Source organism: Panthera pardus, unplaced genomic scaffold, assembly GCF_024362965.1.
Source record: "Panthera pardus isolate Hobbes unplaced genomic scaffold, ASM2436296v1 HiC_scaffold_6, whole genome shotgun sequence".
Lineage (NCBI taxonomy): Eukaryota > Metazoa > Chordata > Mammalia > Carnivora > Felidae > Panthera > Panthera pardus.
Window position 1 is genome coordinate 48,200,384 of NW_026526991.1, and position 16,721 is coordinate 48,217,104.

Genomic DNA, 16,721 nt, shown 5'->3' on the forward strand with positions numbered 1-16,721 from the left:
TGTGGCACTAGCCTGGAATGGACCCCTTATCGACTCCTGGAAGGCTCATCTGATTCTAGGTTTCCCTCCAAAGAATCTCTACAGAGTAGCTTAGACGTGGGGCTTTCCGAGATTGGATTTCTCCAGGGAGATCTCTAGGTCTGTGGATTCAATTCAGCATGTTTTGGGTTATCATGCTGGTCTTTGTTACTGTAAAATTAGTAGGCTGACAATGGCTCCCAGATAATGTCCTAATCCCTAGCTTGTGGTATTACCTTTATTTGAGAAACAGGCAAAAATAAATAAACATAAAAAAAAGAGCCTTTGCAGATGTAATTAAGAATTCTGAGAGATTTTCTTGGATTACCCCAGGTGGGTCCTAAATGCCATCACAGAAGTCCTTAAAAGACAGGAGACACACATAGAGAAGATATGAAAATCGAAGCAGAATCTGGCATGTTTGTGTCTTCATGTCAAAGAATGCGAGCAGTAAGGAATGGGTTCTCTCCTAGAGCTGCTAGGGAGCAAGGCCTTGCTTACACTTTTGATTTTGGCCTTTTGTCCTCCAGAACTGTGAGAAAAAGTTTGTGTTCCTCTAAGCCACGAAATGTGTGGTAATCTGTTACAGTAGCCCTAGGAACTAATACATACTGCTTAACTAGGACATGAATGTCTTTCTAGAAAGCTATATAAATAGAGCAAGAACAGATGAGAGTCCAGTTAATAACAATTTATCTCCCTAACACATTTCTGTGGGTAAAATACCAAAGTGCCTTATAAGAAAAATGAGAGGGGCAAAAATGTTTATTGGAAAGGTATGTGGAGAAATACTTCAATGGCATGTATTTGAAAGACGCCTCATGGCTTCGGTTTAGCAGAATTTGAAAAAAGCCTTGTCAAGGTTGGCTCTGAAATGCTTTATAGCCGCTACACGGACATCCATAGACCTGATACTAATTAAAGGCTGGAATTTCCAAAATCATCCTATTGTCTCCAATTAGTAGCCAATTCCCCACCAAGAAGTATATAAAGGGACAGGCATAAATTATATGTGTCTAGATTCTTTTGACATAAATTATGATGTGTCTAGAGAATAAAATTACTGCTGGCCTACGGATCAAGTAGAGAACGTTATCTTGTTCCTTGCCCTCGAAGGCGCTGTATTCTCAGGCTGTGGAAGGCTATTTGCTGCCTTCTCTCTGTAACAGCAATCCTTCGTACTCCAACCTTCTCCACTCCGGCCCACTTAGGCTGGGCTTTCCTATTTCACTTTCTCCATGCTTAATCCTTATGGAAATAATTTAATTCACTCACAGTTTCAGTTGCCTTCTGTATGTCAATGACCCCAAGGCCCAACTGTTACCATCTGCCTCTCCTCAGAATATACTCAGCAAAATATTTCCCTTAACATCAACATCTTACCAAAAAGTTCTTTCACTCATGCACTAAAAATAATTCCTTACAGGCTTCTTTCCATGTTACTGTCATTGGTGCTCAGTCTCTCTGGTCTTGTTGATAGATCAGGTTGTTTCACTCTTTCCTTCAGTTTCTATACCTAAGCCATTAACCAGTTCTCTAGTTATTCCTTTAAAAATTCTCTTCGACTTCCCTGGTCACCACGGCTCCAATCATTTCATGCTTACAGACCCCAGCAGCCCACAAGCTGTCTGGGTTAACTCAGGCTCTACCATCACTCCTCCTGGGACTATCCTTCATGGCTCTCAAATCTGTTGTTGCTTTAACCATATGATTCTCATTTAGAACAACAGGGTATTTCCCTGCTAACTACCCACTGTATATATTATTTATTTGATTGTACTCCGTTCCCAACATGGAAAGGTACTTTTTTTTCCTGCCAGCTATGCAGTTCTCCAATCAGTCCTTAATTTGCTCAGAGAATCTAACTAAAACTGACCTGAGCAAAACAGAAATATAAATCAAATAGTTTACATATTTTATTAAAAATTTTTTTTTCTTATTTATTTTTGAGAGAGCGCGTGCGCGGGAGAGAGCGAATGCAAGCAGGGGAGGGGCAGAGAGAGAGAGAGAGAGAGGGAGACACAGAATCTGAGGCAGGCTCCACGCTCTGAGCTGTCAGCACAGAGCCTGACGTGGGGCTCTAACCCACAAACTTTGAGATCACGACCTGAGCCGAAGCCGGATGCTTAACCGACTGAGCCACCCATTCACCCCTCAAATAGTCCATATATTTTAAAGCAAAATGCAATTTTTAATCATTAGTATCAGTAGAGATAATAAGCACAAACTGTGGTTAGATATGAATTATTACATTTTCACTTTTTTGATACTTGTTGACTGATCTTTCCCACCATCGATGCATTAAACACCTTGCCAGTAGGGTCTGGGCTTATTATATCATTTATTCTTTGCTACTCCTCTATGCCCGAGCATGGTACATTACACATTCAAAACTTTGACAGTAATAGTTTCCTGTTCTGAACTTAGTGCTCACAGGGGATATAGACTACTATACTATCTATAGTACAGTATCTGTAGTACAGACTACAACAGAAATTTGAATGGGTATTAATGGCAAATGACAAAAACATTAGACTTTGATCTCTGCCTACTTAAAAACTGCTATAACCTTTTGACTTAAGTGAAAGTATTATTCACATAAAAATCCTGCAAGATATGTGTTTCGTTTTCAGAAAAAAAACCTGGATTTTGACCCGTGTTGAACCTGGGTAATTATTTATGTCATCGTATAAGGAAAATCAGGTTACACTAGGTTCCTAATAGTAAAAATTCTTTCCATGCCCTTTCAGACAAATCAGAGAAATTATTAACTGCCTATAAATGATATTTATACATATTAAAAATAGTATTTTCCTGAAACCATTAAATTGTCCCAAATGGAAAGCTCTGAGAAAGTTTAAAAGACAATAACCAAATGAGCTTTGCTCATTCGCCACTTGTCTTTCCCCCCCCCCAATAGAATGTATGCTCCATGTGGGTGAAACGACCCTGCCGTATCCCTCACACGGCCAACAATGCCTGGAACACGGCAGACATGGAATACTGAATACATCTGCTGATTCTTTGATACAAAAACCAGGTAGATGTCTCTAATTTTGGATAAAATCTTTAAATTCTTAGTTCAGTAATCTATAGGCTACAAACAAGGATGTTTTAAGAAAGCAAGTTAAAATTATGTGCAACACGTGCAATACTTTTCATCTGCATTTAGAAAACAGACCTCTTTAGCAGTATTTTACTTTCAAAGAGAAACTAATGTCAAGCCCACAAACTTAGCTGCTCCATTAACAGGCTTACTAGCTAATTTTGAGAAATACCATCAATACCCCAACAAAGACTCATGCATTTTTCTCTGAATTGTCAGTTATGAGAAACTAGGTTTCATTCTACTCTGAATCTATTACACTTCTCTTAGTGCATTCATAAAAGACCAGATGTATTGATGCAATGGAGCAAATTACAGAATAAAGCAAAAACTTGAGTCCTATAAATCACAATTGTTAACACTCACTGATAGTTTAGGAGAAGCCTGAAAACACTAAGATTTCTAAGCTAAAGTCACAGGAGTATTAATCATAAAATACTGTAACTCCTCACTACATTTCCAAGACTTAAAAGGGAGGGGACAAAATAACAGCTGGAGATTAAATTCAGTGAAGGCACAGAATGAGGAAAACTAAAAGAAAAGATGTTGCAGGGATAAGTTTTGATTCTAAGTTTGTTGCCCCACATCTAAAGATGAAAGGATTTAAAAAAGAAAGCAAAATTTACTTTCATAACTGGGTATTTTAAAACTTTCTACTCCTAGTATCCACATGTGAAGATTATATATTAAATAAATAAAAAAACAACAACATGAAAGTCAAAGCAGCATTTTTTACACCTTTGTAGAAAAAATTAGGTGAAATGTCACTCTGGTTTTCTCCTAAAATTGAAGTTTCTCCAGGTATTGTTGGGGACATGAAGAAGTACTCATGATTTTTCCCGATTGAATTATATTTTAGTATTTTTCCATTTAAGCACCAGAAAAGTCCATCGATAGGATTCGAATTCCTAAGCTGCAGTTACTAATTTGGTTTTTTTAAACATTTTTTTTTTTTTTTTTTAGTGTTTATTCATTTCTGAGAGACAGAGACAAAGCATGAGTTGGGAAGGGGCCAGAGAGAGAGAGAGACAGAATCGGAAGCAGGTTCCAAGCTCTGGGCTCGAACTCACGAACTGTGAGATCATGACCTGAGCTGAAGTCAGATACTTGACTGCCTGAGCCACCCAGGTGTCCCTGTTGTTACCATTTTGTATGGGAGACAATGATGCTTTTTGCCAAACCACAGTCCTATTTCCAGTAGCAAAATACAAAATAAAAAGCAAAACAAAATATTGACCAAGAGGATGGCACTGGCATTTACTTCACTCCCTTTAACTCTATATGAAGGGGTGCTATTATCATTCCTATTTTACAGATACGGGAACAGAGGTGCCTAACCACTGTCACATGCTAGGAAGTAGCAGAGCTGGGATTAGAAACCCAAGAAATCTGGTTCCCACAGTCTTGTTCACTATACTGAAGTGTCCACTTTACTCCCCTAACACTCATCTGTAATTAATGTGTTGTTTCCCACCAGATCAGTGGTTCTCAGGCAGGGTGATTTTGCCCTTCAACAACCCCTCACTCCCTGAATCTAGCTGGAAAACACTTGGGCAATGTTTGGAGACAAGTTTGGTTGTCACGACTTGGGGGTGGCGGTAGTATTACTGGCATCTATAGGGCAGATACAGGATGTGCTGCTAAAAATTCTGTAATGTGCAGGACAGTCTCCCAACAACTCGTTATCCAGCATAAAACATACACCGCGCCGAGGCTGAGAAGTCCTGTAACAGAGTATAAATTCTAGAAGGGCAGGGTCCTAAGCTGATCTCAGTTTTTGCTCTATCCTCACACCTAGAACAATTGTGCTTGACCAGTAAGTCTTAAACTTACCTGAATATTTGTTTTCAAGAGCCTAGAACTCAGCCTTGTGCCCAGCCGGTAGACAACATTTATTAAAGGTAACAAAATTAATGGTGATGCCCTCAAAGAAGGTCAAATGGGTATAACAGGACACAGCAAATCAAGGCAATTTTAGTGTCCCATAATCCCACTTTTTGGGTTTTTTTTCTCACAATGACTATTAGTTCTTCCAAGATAAGTCTCTTAAGTGAGACTTCTGAAAGAACAGGTTTTTCTTTAGATACATAAAACTTTTAAATACATGGAACTCTTGGAGTTAAATTTGTAAAAGATGAAACCTTTTTCTTTAAAATGAAAGCCTTTAAAGTTCCATTCACGGGGCGCCTGGGTGGCTCAGTTGCTTAAGCGTCCAACTTTACCTCAGGTCACGATCTCACGGTCCGTAAATTCGAGCCCTGCGTCGGGCTCTGGGCTGATGGCTCAGAGCCTGGAGCCTGCTTCCGATTCTGTGTCTCCCTCTCTCTCTGCCCCTCCCCCGTTCATGCTCTGTCTCTCTCTGTCTCAAAAATAAATAAACGTTAAAAAAAAAAAAAAAATAAAGTTCCATTCACATGGCATGTATTAAGAGATTAGTAGACACCCCTAAATTAGATGGCATCACTAATCGATTGCTGATATGCTCCAGTGACTGGGAAATACTTTAAGAAAGTCTGAGTTAAGACTGGTTTACAAATTTCCAAATAACTGAATTATAGCACACATAAGAAAAAGCCAGGTTATCTAAAAAGAAAGTAGTACTTGAGTCCACTTCATTCCAAGATCTTTATAACCATAATATTCTAAGTATAACTTCATCCTGTATTTTTAAAAAACCCATGAAGCGTAACATTTGTCGAAGTATTTTCAATTCTTTCCCCTACACTTCAAAGAGCTACTAAACATTACCCAAAAGGCATACGTTCATTAATATTGCTTGATTTACAAAATTCTTTTCCAAGAAAAAATTCAAAAGGTGGTTTATGTGGCTATTCAAACAATACTAGGGAAAAAAATCTGACATCTTTCACTCACCATTTCTATAATTAATGAATGAATCTGGCTTGTCCAAATCTTAAATTATGAAATCACACTATGTAAAATGCACCTATTACATTTAAAAAGTTAAACCCATATTTATTTACTAGCACTGTTAAACATTACACAAAACACAGTCAAGTGGCAAGTAATTATAATGCAAGCCCTTGCATGGCAATCCAAATTTATTGAACTACTGATGCTAAGTTATACAAAATTGCACCACTTTAATTAAGGCTTTTAGTTTACATTTGGCCACCTCAAAGTCGTTGTAACATTAGGTTGGTCAATTTAAATACTGTGGCTCCCTGTTGGATAGACACACAATCTTTACACCCAAACGTTAATGCATACAAAGCAACAAGGCATTGTTAAATAAAACAGCAATAGTTACTGCAACTTAGGCCTTGTGACCAATTACACATGATTAAAATTACTTCCCACATTCACATCCACAGTACTCGTCCACCATTTAACATCTCAACCAAAACGTTACACATGTGAAACAATCACTAACAGGCAAAAATACTAAACCTGTATATTTGGTATTGCAAATACACTTATGCATGAGCAAGCAAGGGATTCACAGTGAGAATCTACAGCTGCAGAAGCCTGAAAATGATTTACAAAAATTGTTAAATCATTAAAAAATTGTTTGAAAATATACACTTCTTGTTGTAGACCCCCACTGTACACACAACTATAAACATTGTTCCCTATGTAAACAAAAAAGGAAACATATAATAAAAGATTTGAAAAGTCTGGACATTTCCTTCCCAACAGATATTAAAGGCAACGTCTTTAATCTAAGACATTATACTGAAAGGACTATCATATTTTAAAGACAAGATCACTGTCTCCACAGGTTTTTTTAAAAATTAAAAAAACTATATAGCTGTGTTAATCAAAGCACTTATTTGTACAATACAATGATAATGACCTTGAATTTCTTAAAAAAAATTACAATAAGCTACAAGTATCAAAGAAGCGAAGTTATCTGGAGTAGTCTATATAGGAGCTCTTTGGACTTTCTTTTATTATGCTAAAATAGTGGTGCTTTTAGGATTTACATTATTGTACTCTCCAATACAAAGTATGGGGCATGTTAAAGTATACAGTACACCATTTTCATACATGTACAACATTGGTGGATGAAAAATGTCTCTTAGCAGTAATACTGGATTGTAGCCTCTGGTTTTACCAGCTGCATACTCTAGGACTATTATATAAGTAAAAATCTCTCTTGTGATACTGGAAAGTGATTAGAATGTGCAAACTGATGTAGTAGCTTTCATCCGCCTCTTAAAGGGTACCACCACAGAAAGTCCATTTAAGATGTTGGTAGGTTTAACAAAGTTGGAATGCTGGCACTGTTGAATTGGGCAACAGTTCTTCAGACCTGTCAAAACGAAAAAATTACACTGAAAACATGGGTTGAAAACAGCACACTCAAGATCCAAAGGAACACATTAAAACAACAGTGTTAAAGTGTTAGAAAATGAAGAGAATACAGGCCCTTGTCATTACATTCGTGACGATGTACACACAACTCATAGCAAAGCAAAGCATGGGGAGACATTTTCATCCTTTTGGAATGACTTCATCTATTCTGCTGCCCTCCTGAAAGTCAGTCAAATGAAAGTTTTAGATACAAAAAGGGAATGTACCTTAGTGCAAATTTCTGCGTATTACCCTTCCAAAGACTAAAAGCAGAATAATAAAAAACACCACATTAAAACTTTAGGTCAGGTCAACTTTATTAGAATTAGGATTAAAAAACAGAGCGACATTAACAAAATGAATGTTTCCAATCCTAGAATTACAGAAGTATAGAATGCACATCTAACCAGTGTTTCTAATACCAGAAAACCAAGACCTTTCTTCCATACTCTTCCAGGAAGAGTGGCTACAGAGCTAGTTCAGAGAAGCAGACAAAACAGAATTTATTTCATGATGGCTCTTAACAGTTGACAGTTATCAATGTTCTAATTCCATATTTAAACAAATTAGATCAACTTAAGATGGATGTCAGAAAAAGCTGGTATTACGCTAAAATCATACGTAATTAAACTTAAAAAGTTTGTGAGTGATGTAAAAGAAGTAAAATCAGAACTCTTTCTGCCAAATATTTATTTTCTTTGGATGATTTTCTGTATACATTCCTGACTACGAAAAAGTTTTCTTTTTTTACTGTTTCTCTGGGGTTCAGACTTGCTGCAAGTTCCAGAAATGCTGTTAATATAGATATGGCTGTTGAAGCAATTTTTATAAATGCCTTGAACTTTAAGTCCTCATTTAGTCTGAATGAGTTTGGTAACTTTTCTAAATCCTAGCAGACTGAATGTAGCAAATTGAATAGCACAGATGGGAGTGTGTGAGCTCACGCACATGTGTGCCAAGAATGGGCATGTGGTCAGGAGTGAGAGGATGTCAGGAATGAGAGCACTTATCTAAACAGAAAGCTTTAAATGCAGAGTAGGGACAGAAACTCTAAGAGGCAGAATCAGAAGTGCTATAGTAGAGGGCCATTTTAACACAGGAAGTAGCAGAGCCACAAATACTAAAAGTTCTCAAGGATAAGTACAGTAAAATATAGTTTTAATGATAAGGGGGGAAGAAACCATTCTCATTGGCAAAGAGCAGCAGATGATAGTTGAGGGTTTACCAAGTACCAGGTACTGATCTAAGTGATTTACAAGTATTAACTCATTTAAAAAAAATAAAAAAAAAATTTTTTTTAACGTTTATTTTTGAGAGAGAGACAGAGCACAAGTAGGGGAGGGGCAGACACACACACACAGAATCTGAAGCAAGCTCCAGGCTCTGAGCTGTCAGCACAAAGCCCGACACGGGGCTTGATCTCACGAACTACAAGATCATGACTTGAACCAAAGTCAGATGCTTAACTGACTGAGTCACCCAGGCACTCTGATATTAACTCATTTAATATGACTGTTTTAAAAAACTATATAAAAATGTTGCATGTTCAGTTTTCCTTCGTTGTCTCATCTCTTGAGTTGTTTCTGTGGTTTTCTATGCCTGGGAACTCTTTGGCTATCAATGTCTCTTGCTGATGGACTTTCCCTGAATCTGCAGTTTATATTTGACTAATTTGGTGCCCCAGGTATATATGCTCCTATAGGACCTATAACAGCATAGTGACTAAGCATGGGCTTGAGAGCTAGTTCATTGTTTAAATTCTGAGCCATGAACTCAGATCACTGGATTCAAATTCTGGCTCTGCTATTTACTAACTGCAGGGCATGAACAAGAAATAATCTTTTTGTGCTTTAATTCTTTCATCTGTTATATGAGAATAACAGCTCCTGCCTCAGAGGACTGTTGTGAGAATTCAATTAAAATGTGGACAATACTGAGTGCCAGGAGTTTTTACTATCAATCTGATGCTGGACTTACACTATCCTGCATTTATCATATTTTGCAACTGTTTGTCTAATTCTTCCACTAGACCTGACTTAGCTTAAGGCTATAGATAGGAAAGAAGGTTGGTTTTGCTCACCACAATACCGTCAGCACAAACCAATGTCCCAGTGGGGCATAAGTATACATTGGATGAACTTACCTACAATATTCAGTTACATGAAATACCCTACTTTTGATGATATATAAAGGAAATAATTAATTACTGGGATATCATACTAACTTATGGATGTCTTAAAAAGGAAGTAACCATCTTTTTTTTTAGAACAAAACATTCTATACTCGTTTTCTTCATAGAGTGCCCTTAATGAAGCTGAAGTTAAAGGTTAGGGAAAAAGATAAATTAACATACCTGGCTCAGAGCTACAATGCATTTAATATATTAAAGCAGCTGACATGTTGACTTTTTGCGGGTCTTCCCAGGCACTGGAGTTTTTCTGTTAATTTGCCGCACTAGGTCATAAAAGATCTGCAAACACAGTATTTTTTTTTTTTTAATTTATAGGAGGAAAAAACCCAAAAAAGAAAAAGAAAAAGTAAAATGAAAGACTGAACTTTCCATGCATATATATATGAACTCCAACAAGTATTATGTTCAGTTAAGGAATAAGTAAAACCAGGTATTTCTGTAACTGCTAAATTTTCTTATTTATTTTTTAGGGGCGTTAAAATTATTCTCCTTAAAACAAACACTGACTTAAGAAGCAGCAGAGATCTTATTGTAGTTCATTAGAACATTTAACACCATTCAAAGAAAACAAACTTTTACTCTTTAAATCTTTCTATGTATCTTTATCCTACAATATTACTTAAGCCCCTTCAAAGCAAGAACCGTGCATGCCTTCTTGAATTTGTCTCCATCTTTTTTTTCTTTTAAAGTTTATTTTTATTTATTTTGAGAGACAGAGAGCAAGCAGGGGAGGAGCAGAGAGAGGGAGAGACAGAATCCCAAGCAGGCTCCATGCTGTCAGTGTGGAGCCCAATGCGGGGCTTGAACTCACCAACTGTGAGATCATGACCTAAATGGAAATCAAGAGTTGGACGCTTAACCAACTGAGCCACCCAGGTGCCCCAATTTGTGTCCATCTTTTACAAAACATCCTTTATACACACACACTTGAACTCTTAATCCTGTCTTTCCCACCCCTATCTTTTTTTGTCCAGTCTTTCTTTTTTTCATGGTAAATTCCAGCATTTAATAAAGAGGCTATAATAGATAGCTGTGCTACTTATTAACATGTATATATTTAACATAAGATTTTTGGTTAGAAGATCAACAAGCACCCGGAGTAAGCATTAACTTGGAGCTGTGTTAACACACAGCACACATATTTTTCATTAATTTTAAATCCTGAATTCCAAATCAAGAGTTTTTTTTAAAGTATGTCACCATACCTCATTAACATTTATTTTTGATTTTGCGGAGGATTCTAAGAATGCACAATTGTTCCATTGTCTTGCTAGATTTTGACCTTGTTCCTTTCCTACAACTCTTTCATCTTCCAAGTCACACTTATTACCAACCAGAATCATTGGAACCTAAAAATACAAAACAAAATTGTGAGGGTAAAAAAAAGTAAGTGAATATGCTCTATACATTCAAATCCAAAGAATTCTAAGAGTCAACCCTAAGGATTACTTTTTATGCCCAAGAAAAATACTAAATTAAACAATATGTAATAAAATTTATAATCAAATATGAAAACCTTAACTCTGTTCAGAACCTTTCATGTGAAATTTTTAGAAAACAAGCTATGATGTACTTATAAAAGAGGGGAAAAAAACTTTAAAATTATGTCCCAATGGACTTATAACTAAATATAGTAAGCAAAACACAAAATATTTTTAAAAAGTACAAAAGGGTATTACTATGAAATGTTAATATATTTCAAAAGTTTTAAATGTTTTTCTAAGGGATGTGAATCAATTACAAGTTTTTTGGTTTACCGACATGCATTTATCAAATAATCATTCTTAATTTAATAATACAAAAAGGAGAAATTTGGAAAGCTCCTAAAAGTTTTAGTTTTTACTAAAAATTTAGACAACCTTAATCATGTGATGTCTGTAACTTTAAAAGGACACTAAAGAGATAAATAATACTTACTCTGTAAAATTCCTATTAATCATTTAGAGATTGGTTTTCTAGAGAATTTTTGGGAAAAAAATCCAAATTAGAATATCAAGAATTTTGGCTTTTAGGAACAGATATAAAATTTTATATTCATACTTATTTAATTTAACGTAACTGATAGAACACTAATTATCAGAAATAGCAGAAAACGGACTAATTGTGAAATGTTCACTGAGCTGTAAAGATGTAATAATTCCCGAAAGTTCTCCTGTTTTAGAAGTCGAGGAAATGGGAACATTTCCCACAGATGCTTCTGAACTCTCACAATATTTGCTTATAATTAAGTTATGTATATAATACAGTGGTTCTTAAAAGTGTGATACCCAGACCAGCAGCATCAACACCATCTGGAAACCTGTTAGAAATGGAAATTCTTGAGCCCTAATCCTAGACCTACTGAATCAGAAATTCTGGGAGTCAGAGTTGGCAATCTGTTTTAACCAGGCATATAGCTGGTTCTGATGCAAGATCAATTCTGAGAACTGCTATCTATAGTATGATGAGGAAGTTAAGTAATCCTTTTAAAGTTTCCTACAGGGATTAAACTCCATTATGGTGCACTGTGAAGAGGTACACAGGTTAATGTTAGAATCTAATGCATTTGTTGGCTTCCTTCTAAAAAATATTATTATGCTCCTTTTCTATCAGTTGAGGTGTGTTCATACGTAGTTCTGATTCTTGTTAGAAAGGCTCTTAAGTCTACCAGAAATGTATAGAACATCTATTAGTAACATTTGCCACCCACATCTTTCCTTCCTTCCCACCAAATGCATGATTTAAAGATAGGAGGGGGATAAAATTTATTTTACACAGGTTAAGAAGGGAGGAGGGGATTTCTTACTTTCCACGTTATATATATTTGAAAATATTATGAGTGTTAAAGATGTATTTCTGCCTTTTAAGGAAAAAAGCTTTCGAGAAACAAGTCCCCCAACCCCCCACCAACCACATTAACTTTAAATTGGATTTAAATTCAAATTCTTAAACTGGGTATCACTACAATAAGGGTTTGAAATAAAATATATTCATTAGGAAATCAGCTTACATCATCAGTGTCTTTAACTCGAAGAATTTGCTCTCTCAGATCTTGTAAATCATTAAATGTGGACTGTGCTGTGATGGAATAAACTAATGCAAAGCCTTGTCCGTTTTTCATGTATAAATCCCTCATTGCGGTAAATTGTTCCTATAGCAGAAACAAAGGATCATTAAAAAACAATAAAGTTCTTACAGTTAATTTGATAATTTTAAACGTCTATAATTAGTGCTTGATGAAGAATATAGTAGTATTATGTAACATTACTTAAAATTATAGTCCATGGCAAGATGCTATTTGAAAACTGGTATTTCATGAAATTTTTACTTAACAATAAAACAACCAAAGCAGATTTATGTGCAATAAATATACTTAAGTGGGGAAGAAATATCCTTTCTCCACAAGAATCCGAAGGAGGCTCCAGGCTCTGAGCTGTCAGCACAGAGCCCGACACGGGGCTTGAACTCATGAACCGTGAGATCATGACTTGAGCTGAAGTCAGACGCTTAACTAAATGAGCCACCCTGGCCCCCAAAAGGCAGTTTTTTAACATATAATATGTAGGGTACGGAAACAATCCCCAAGTTACTCACAGCTCATTTACTAGCTAGTTTACTATAGCTCTAAGGGGACCACCAGCATGCTTACCTACCTTATCTTGCCATTTTCCCACATTTTTCCTCCTTCACTAGACTGAGAGCCTTTGCAAGTAAGAACACAGCCCATGCCACATTTCCGGTACTCAAACATTAGATGAATGAATACCATATACCCAGAATAAATCTTCCCTTCACCTTCAGATACCAACAAATCTAAGTTGGTCTATAAATACTTTGAAAGAAAAAAGATACTGCTCAAGATATTTCACAGAGCCACTGAGAAATAAATGTTTACCAAAGTATTTTCCACATTAATTAAAATATGGTAATACAGCTTAACTTGTTTTAAAAGTACTAGTGAGGCTGAAAATTTTCAAACAAATTTTCTACTTTTCTTCAATAAATGACCCGCTGCAATTACAAAGCACACGCATAAAAAACAGAATCCAAGAGAACAAAACAGCTTTAAGATTTAAGGCAAGTAGTAAACTTTTAAATAAGCTTAACTAGTATTTGTCTATAGAGTACTAGTATTTACAAGGTCAATATTACACAAGTTGTACATATACTTTGGTACTTGTTTTACATACCGTTCCTGCAGTATCCAAGATTTCAAGCATACACTGTTGTGCATCTACTTCAACTTGCTGGGGGAAAAAGCAAAATACATCCTCATTTTTATAAGATATGAAAGAATACCTCATTATATACAAAAGCCAATATGACATTTAAAATAGAGATTGCTACTTTACAACTAATCTCAAGCAATACCTGAATAAAACAGGAGAAAAAAACAGCTAGATAATCAAGGTCCACTGACCCTACCCACCCCCCCCCCACCAATTGTGTAAGGTGCAAAAATGACATGCTTGCTTTTTATTTTTTTTTATTTTACAGAGACACAGAGCACACAAGTAGGGGAGAAGGGCCGAGGGAGAGAGAGAATCTTAAGCAGGCTCCATGCTCAGTGTGGAGCCTGATGTGGGTCTCAATCCCAAAACTGTGTAAGGTGCAAAACGACATGTTGTTTGTTTGTTTGTTTTTTTCAATGTTTTATTTTACAGAGACACAGAGCACACGAGTAGGGGAGAAGGGCAGAGAGAGAGAGACAATCTTAAGTAGGCTCCATGCTCAGGGTGGAGCCTGATGTGGGTCTCGATCCCACGACCCTGGGATTATGACCTGAGCCAGAATCAAGAGTCAGACGCTCAACAGACTGAACCATCCAGATGCCCCTAAAACCATGTGTTCTCAACTCAAAGAAACCTACAAGATCCAAGTTCAATACGAATCACTCAGAACTTAATTCTGGGGAGGAAAGGATTCCAAAATAGCTCAAAAAATAATTTAAACCAGTAGTAGTTCCAAATAAGATCAGAAGTCATTCTATCTCATCACTGCCATACTTTACTTAGATATACCTTCACTTCTCTAGATAACTACATCGCCTTCGCTGCACTGGAACATTTCTGGTAGCAAAGAAGAAGACATGTATCAAATAAGTTATATATCCCTGTGACCTCTTTCCACCTAACATTTCCTAGGATAAGAAGTAAAACAGTATCTACACAGCAGCAGAGGACAAGCTGGCTATTACATAAGAGAGAACTCTCTCCCGACTAATTAAAAACGTCTTCATATTAAGTTTTATTGTCACATGTTGTGTTAGTGGACACTAACAGCAGCAGTAGCACTTTCTCAAAGAGTTATAAGTAAAAAGGTTAGGGGAGACTTCTGTATTTCCATCTCTAGTTTAAAAGGAAAGGAACCTGAGAGTATTCAGTCTTTGGGGGAAGGGTGAGGGGATGTGGAACTATCACTTGAGATGGCCTCGTTCTGAAGTTTGTGTGTCAAATTATAATTTTAATTGTAAACTTTAATTGTAAACTTAAAATTCTCTGAGAGAGAGATAGAAAGAGAACAAGTGTTTTAAGATTCTCATTAACTGGTAAGGATGCAATGTCAGGATATAATCAAGTGTGAACTTTTCCTACTAATTTTATAGATTAACTCAGCTTCTTCATCCTACTTTGTAAACAATATTCAACACTTACAAAGCTAAAAATATTCATTTATATTTAAAGTCTAAAGCAAAAGGCTTTCTAGGGTAACATGTACCTTTCTATAAGAATCTTCTATCGTAGGATCATATTTTTCAACAAAAATTCCTTGAACAAACTGTACAGTCTGAAAAAAATAAATAGCACACCATTATACTTCTTAAAGAAAACTACAAATCCAAATCTGTATGCTTTAAACTATTAAACTATTGATTTCATATAGGCAGTTATGCCATTGATGAAAACAAAACCACCACTATATTTAAAGTATGCATTGGGTGAGAAAATTACCTTAGAAAGCTTTTTTTAAAAAACATTAGTAACCACTATGCTCCTTATTAGGTAATTCTAACTTTAGAGCTCACATATTTAAAAAAATTTTTAATGTCTTCTATTTCAAACAAACTCAAGGCTTAAACTTGAATTTGAATTAGAAAGAGGCTAATTATTTTGTGTACACAAGTGCATACACCCTCAAGACACCGCCCATCACTTTAGATACATTTACAAGTGAAAGAGCAGCTCAGGTCCCATGGTACATACTTCGCAGTTTGATCTAAACACATCAAGTTCTGTGCATGGTGGCCAATGTAAGTGGCTGAGTTAGATGGTCAATCTGTCTTATCGTGGGGTTTTGTTGAACTGAACTAGATGTACTCAAGTTATTTAGCCTGAGTTTCTCCCCTTCCCCAGCCACTACTGTCAAGTTTTCTTTTTTCTTACTATACTATTCTTGAAATGGAAAGCATGGCTGCTAAAATAATGTGAAAACTGGACAGTCACAGGAAATATTTGAAAAAGGTTTTTTATAAGCTTTAATATTTTTTAGCATAAAATGTATATTATAAGCCAAGTCACAGTGAGAAAGACCAAAATTCATTCCTATCTGGCTCAGAATACAGATGGACACACATTTATGTGTTCTGTGCTTAGCCCAAATTGTATTCTGCTTATCTCATGTTGGTCTGGAACTAATACACCAGAGAGAATATGATCTACCCAGATACAAGTAAAAGCTGACTAAAATTACAGGAAAAAAAATATTATATTGCTTCTAAAATCACTGAGATTTCACCTTAAAAATAAATGAAGACAAAATAAATGATAATCAAAACCTAAAACTCAACAGAAAAAGAACATGTGTTGGAGTGAATTAGCTTAAGTACAGCGAGAATGACTTACCAGAGCAGATTTTCCAACGCCTCCTGAGCCAAGAACAACTAGCTTATACTCACGCATGGTGCACGCTTGTCAAAAGCTAGTACCTTGTAATGAAAAAAAAAATTCTTAAGTAATGTCTTTGTATTCATGTGCTTCTTTTATAAATTAGATATTCAACCAAGTAACTTAAAAATGATTACTCTACCATACTAGTGTGGCACGTTCCATAAACAGACTTACTAAAGGATGCTGTTGGTAGGGCTCTTTATGCAACATCAGAGGTAGAAAG

The 16,721-nt window shown here is 36.0% G+C and overlaps 1 protein-coding gene across 3 annotated transcripts in view; it reads right to left on the bottom strand.

Moving 5' to 3' along the window:
* Nucleotides 1–6,074: 6,074 nt before the first annotated feature.
* The window catches only part of RAP1B (RAP1B, member of RAS oncogene family), a 45,637-nt gene continuing 34,990 nt past the window's right edge, over nucleotides 6,075–16,721 (bottom strand). For 2 of the 3 annotated variants that reach the window (XM_019455042.2, XM_053896001.1), the window contains exons 2-8: nucleotides 16,454–16,536; nucleotides 15,330–15,398; nucleotides 13,802–13,858; nucleotides 12,622–12,762; nucleotides 10,838–10,981; nucleotides 9,795–9,911; nucleotides 6,075–7,400 (exon numbers count right to left, since the gene is read on the bottom strand). In XM_019455042.2, the coding sequence (XP_019310587.1) occupies nucleotides 9,825–9,911; nucleotides 10,838–10,981; nucleotides 12,622–12,762; nucleotides 13,802–13,858; nucleotides 15,330–15,398; nucleotides 16,454–16,510 (555 nt within the window). In that variant the 5' untranslated portion in view covers nucleotides 16,511–16,536 and the 3' untranslated portion in view covers nucleotides 6,075–7,400; nucleotides 9,795–9,824. The remainder of the gene's footprint in view (nucleotides 7,401–9,794; nucleotides 9,912–10,837; nucleotides 10,982–12,621; nucleotides 12,763–13,801; nucleotides 13,859–15,329; nucleotides 15,399–16,453; nucleotides 16,537–16,721) is intronic. The other variant, XM_053896002.1, reaches the window with a different exon arrangement.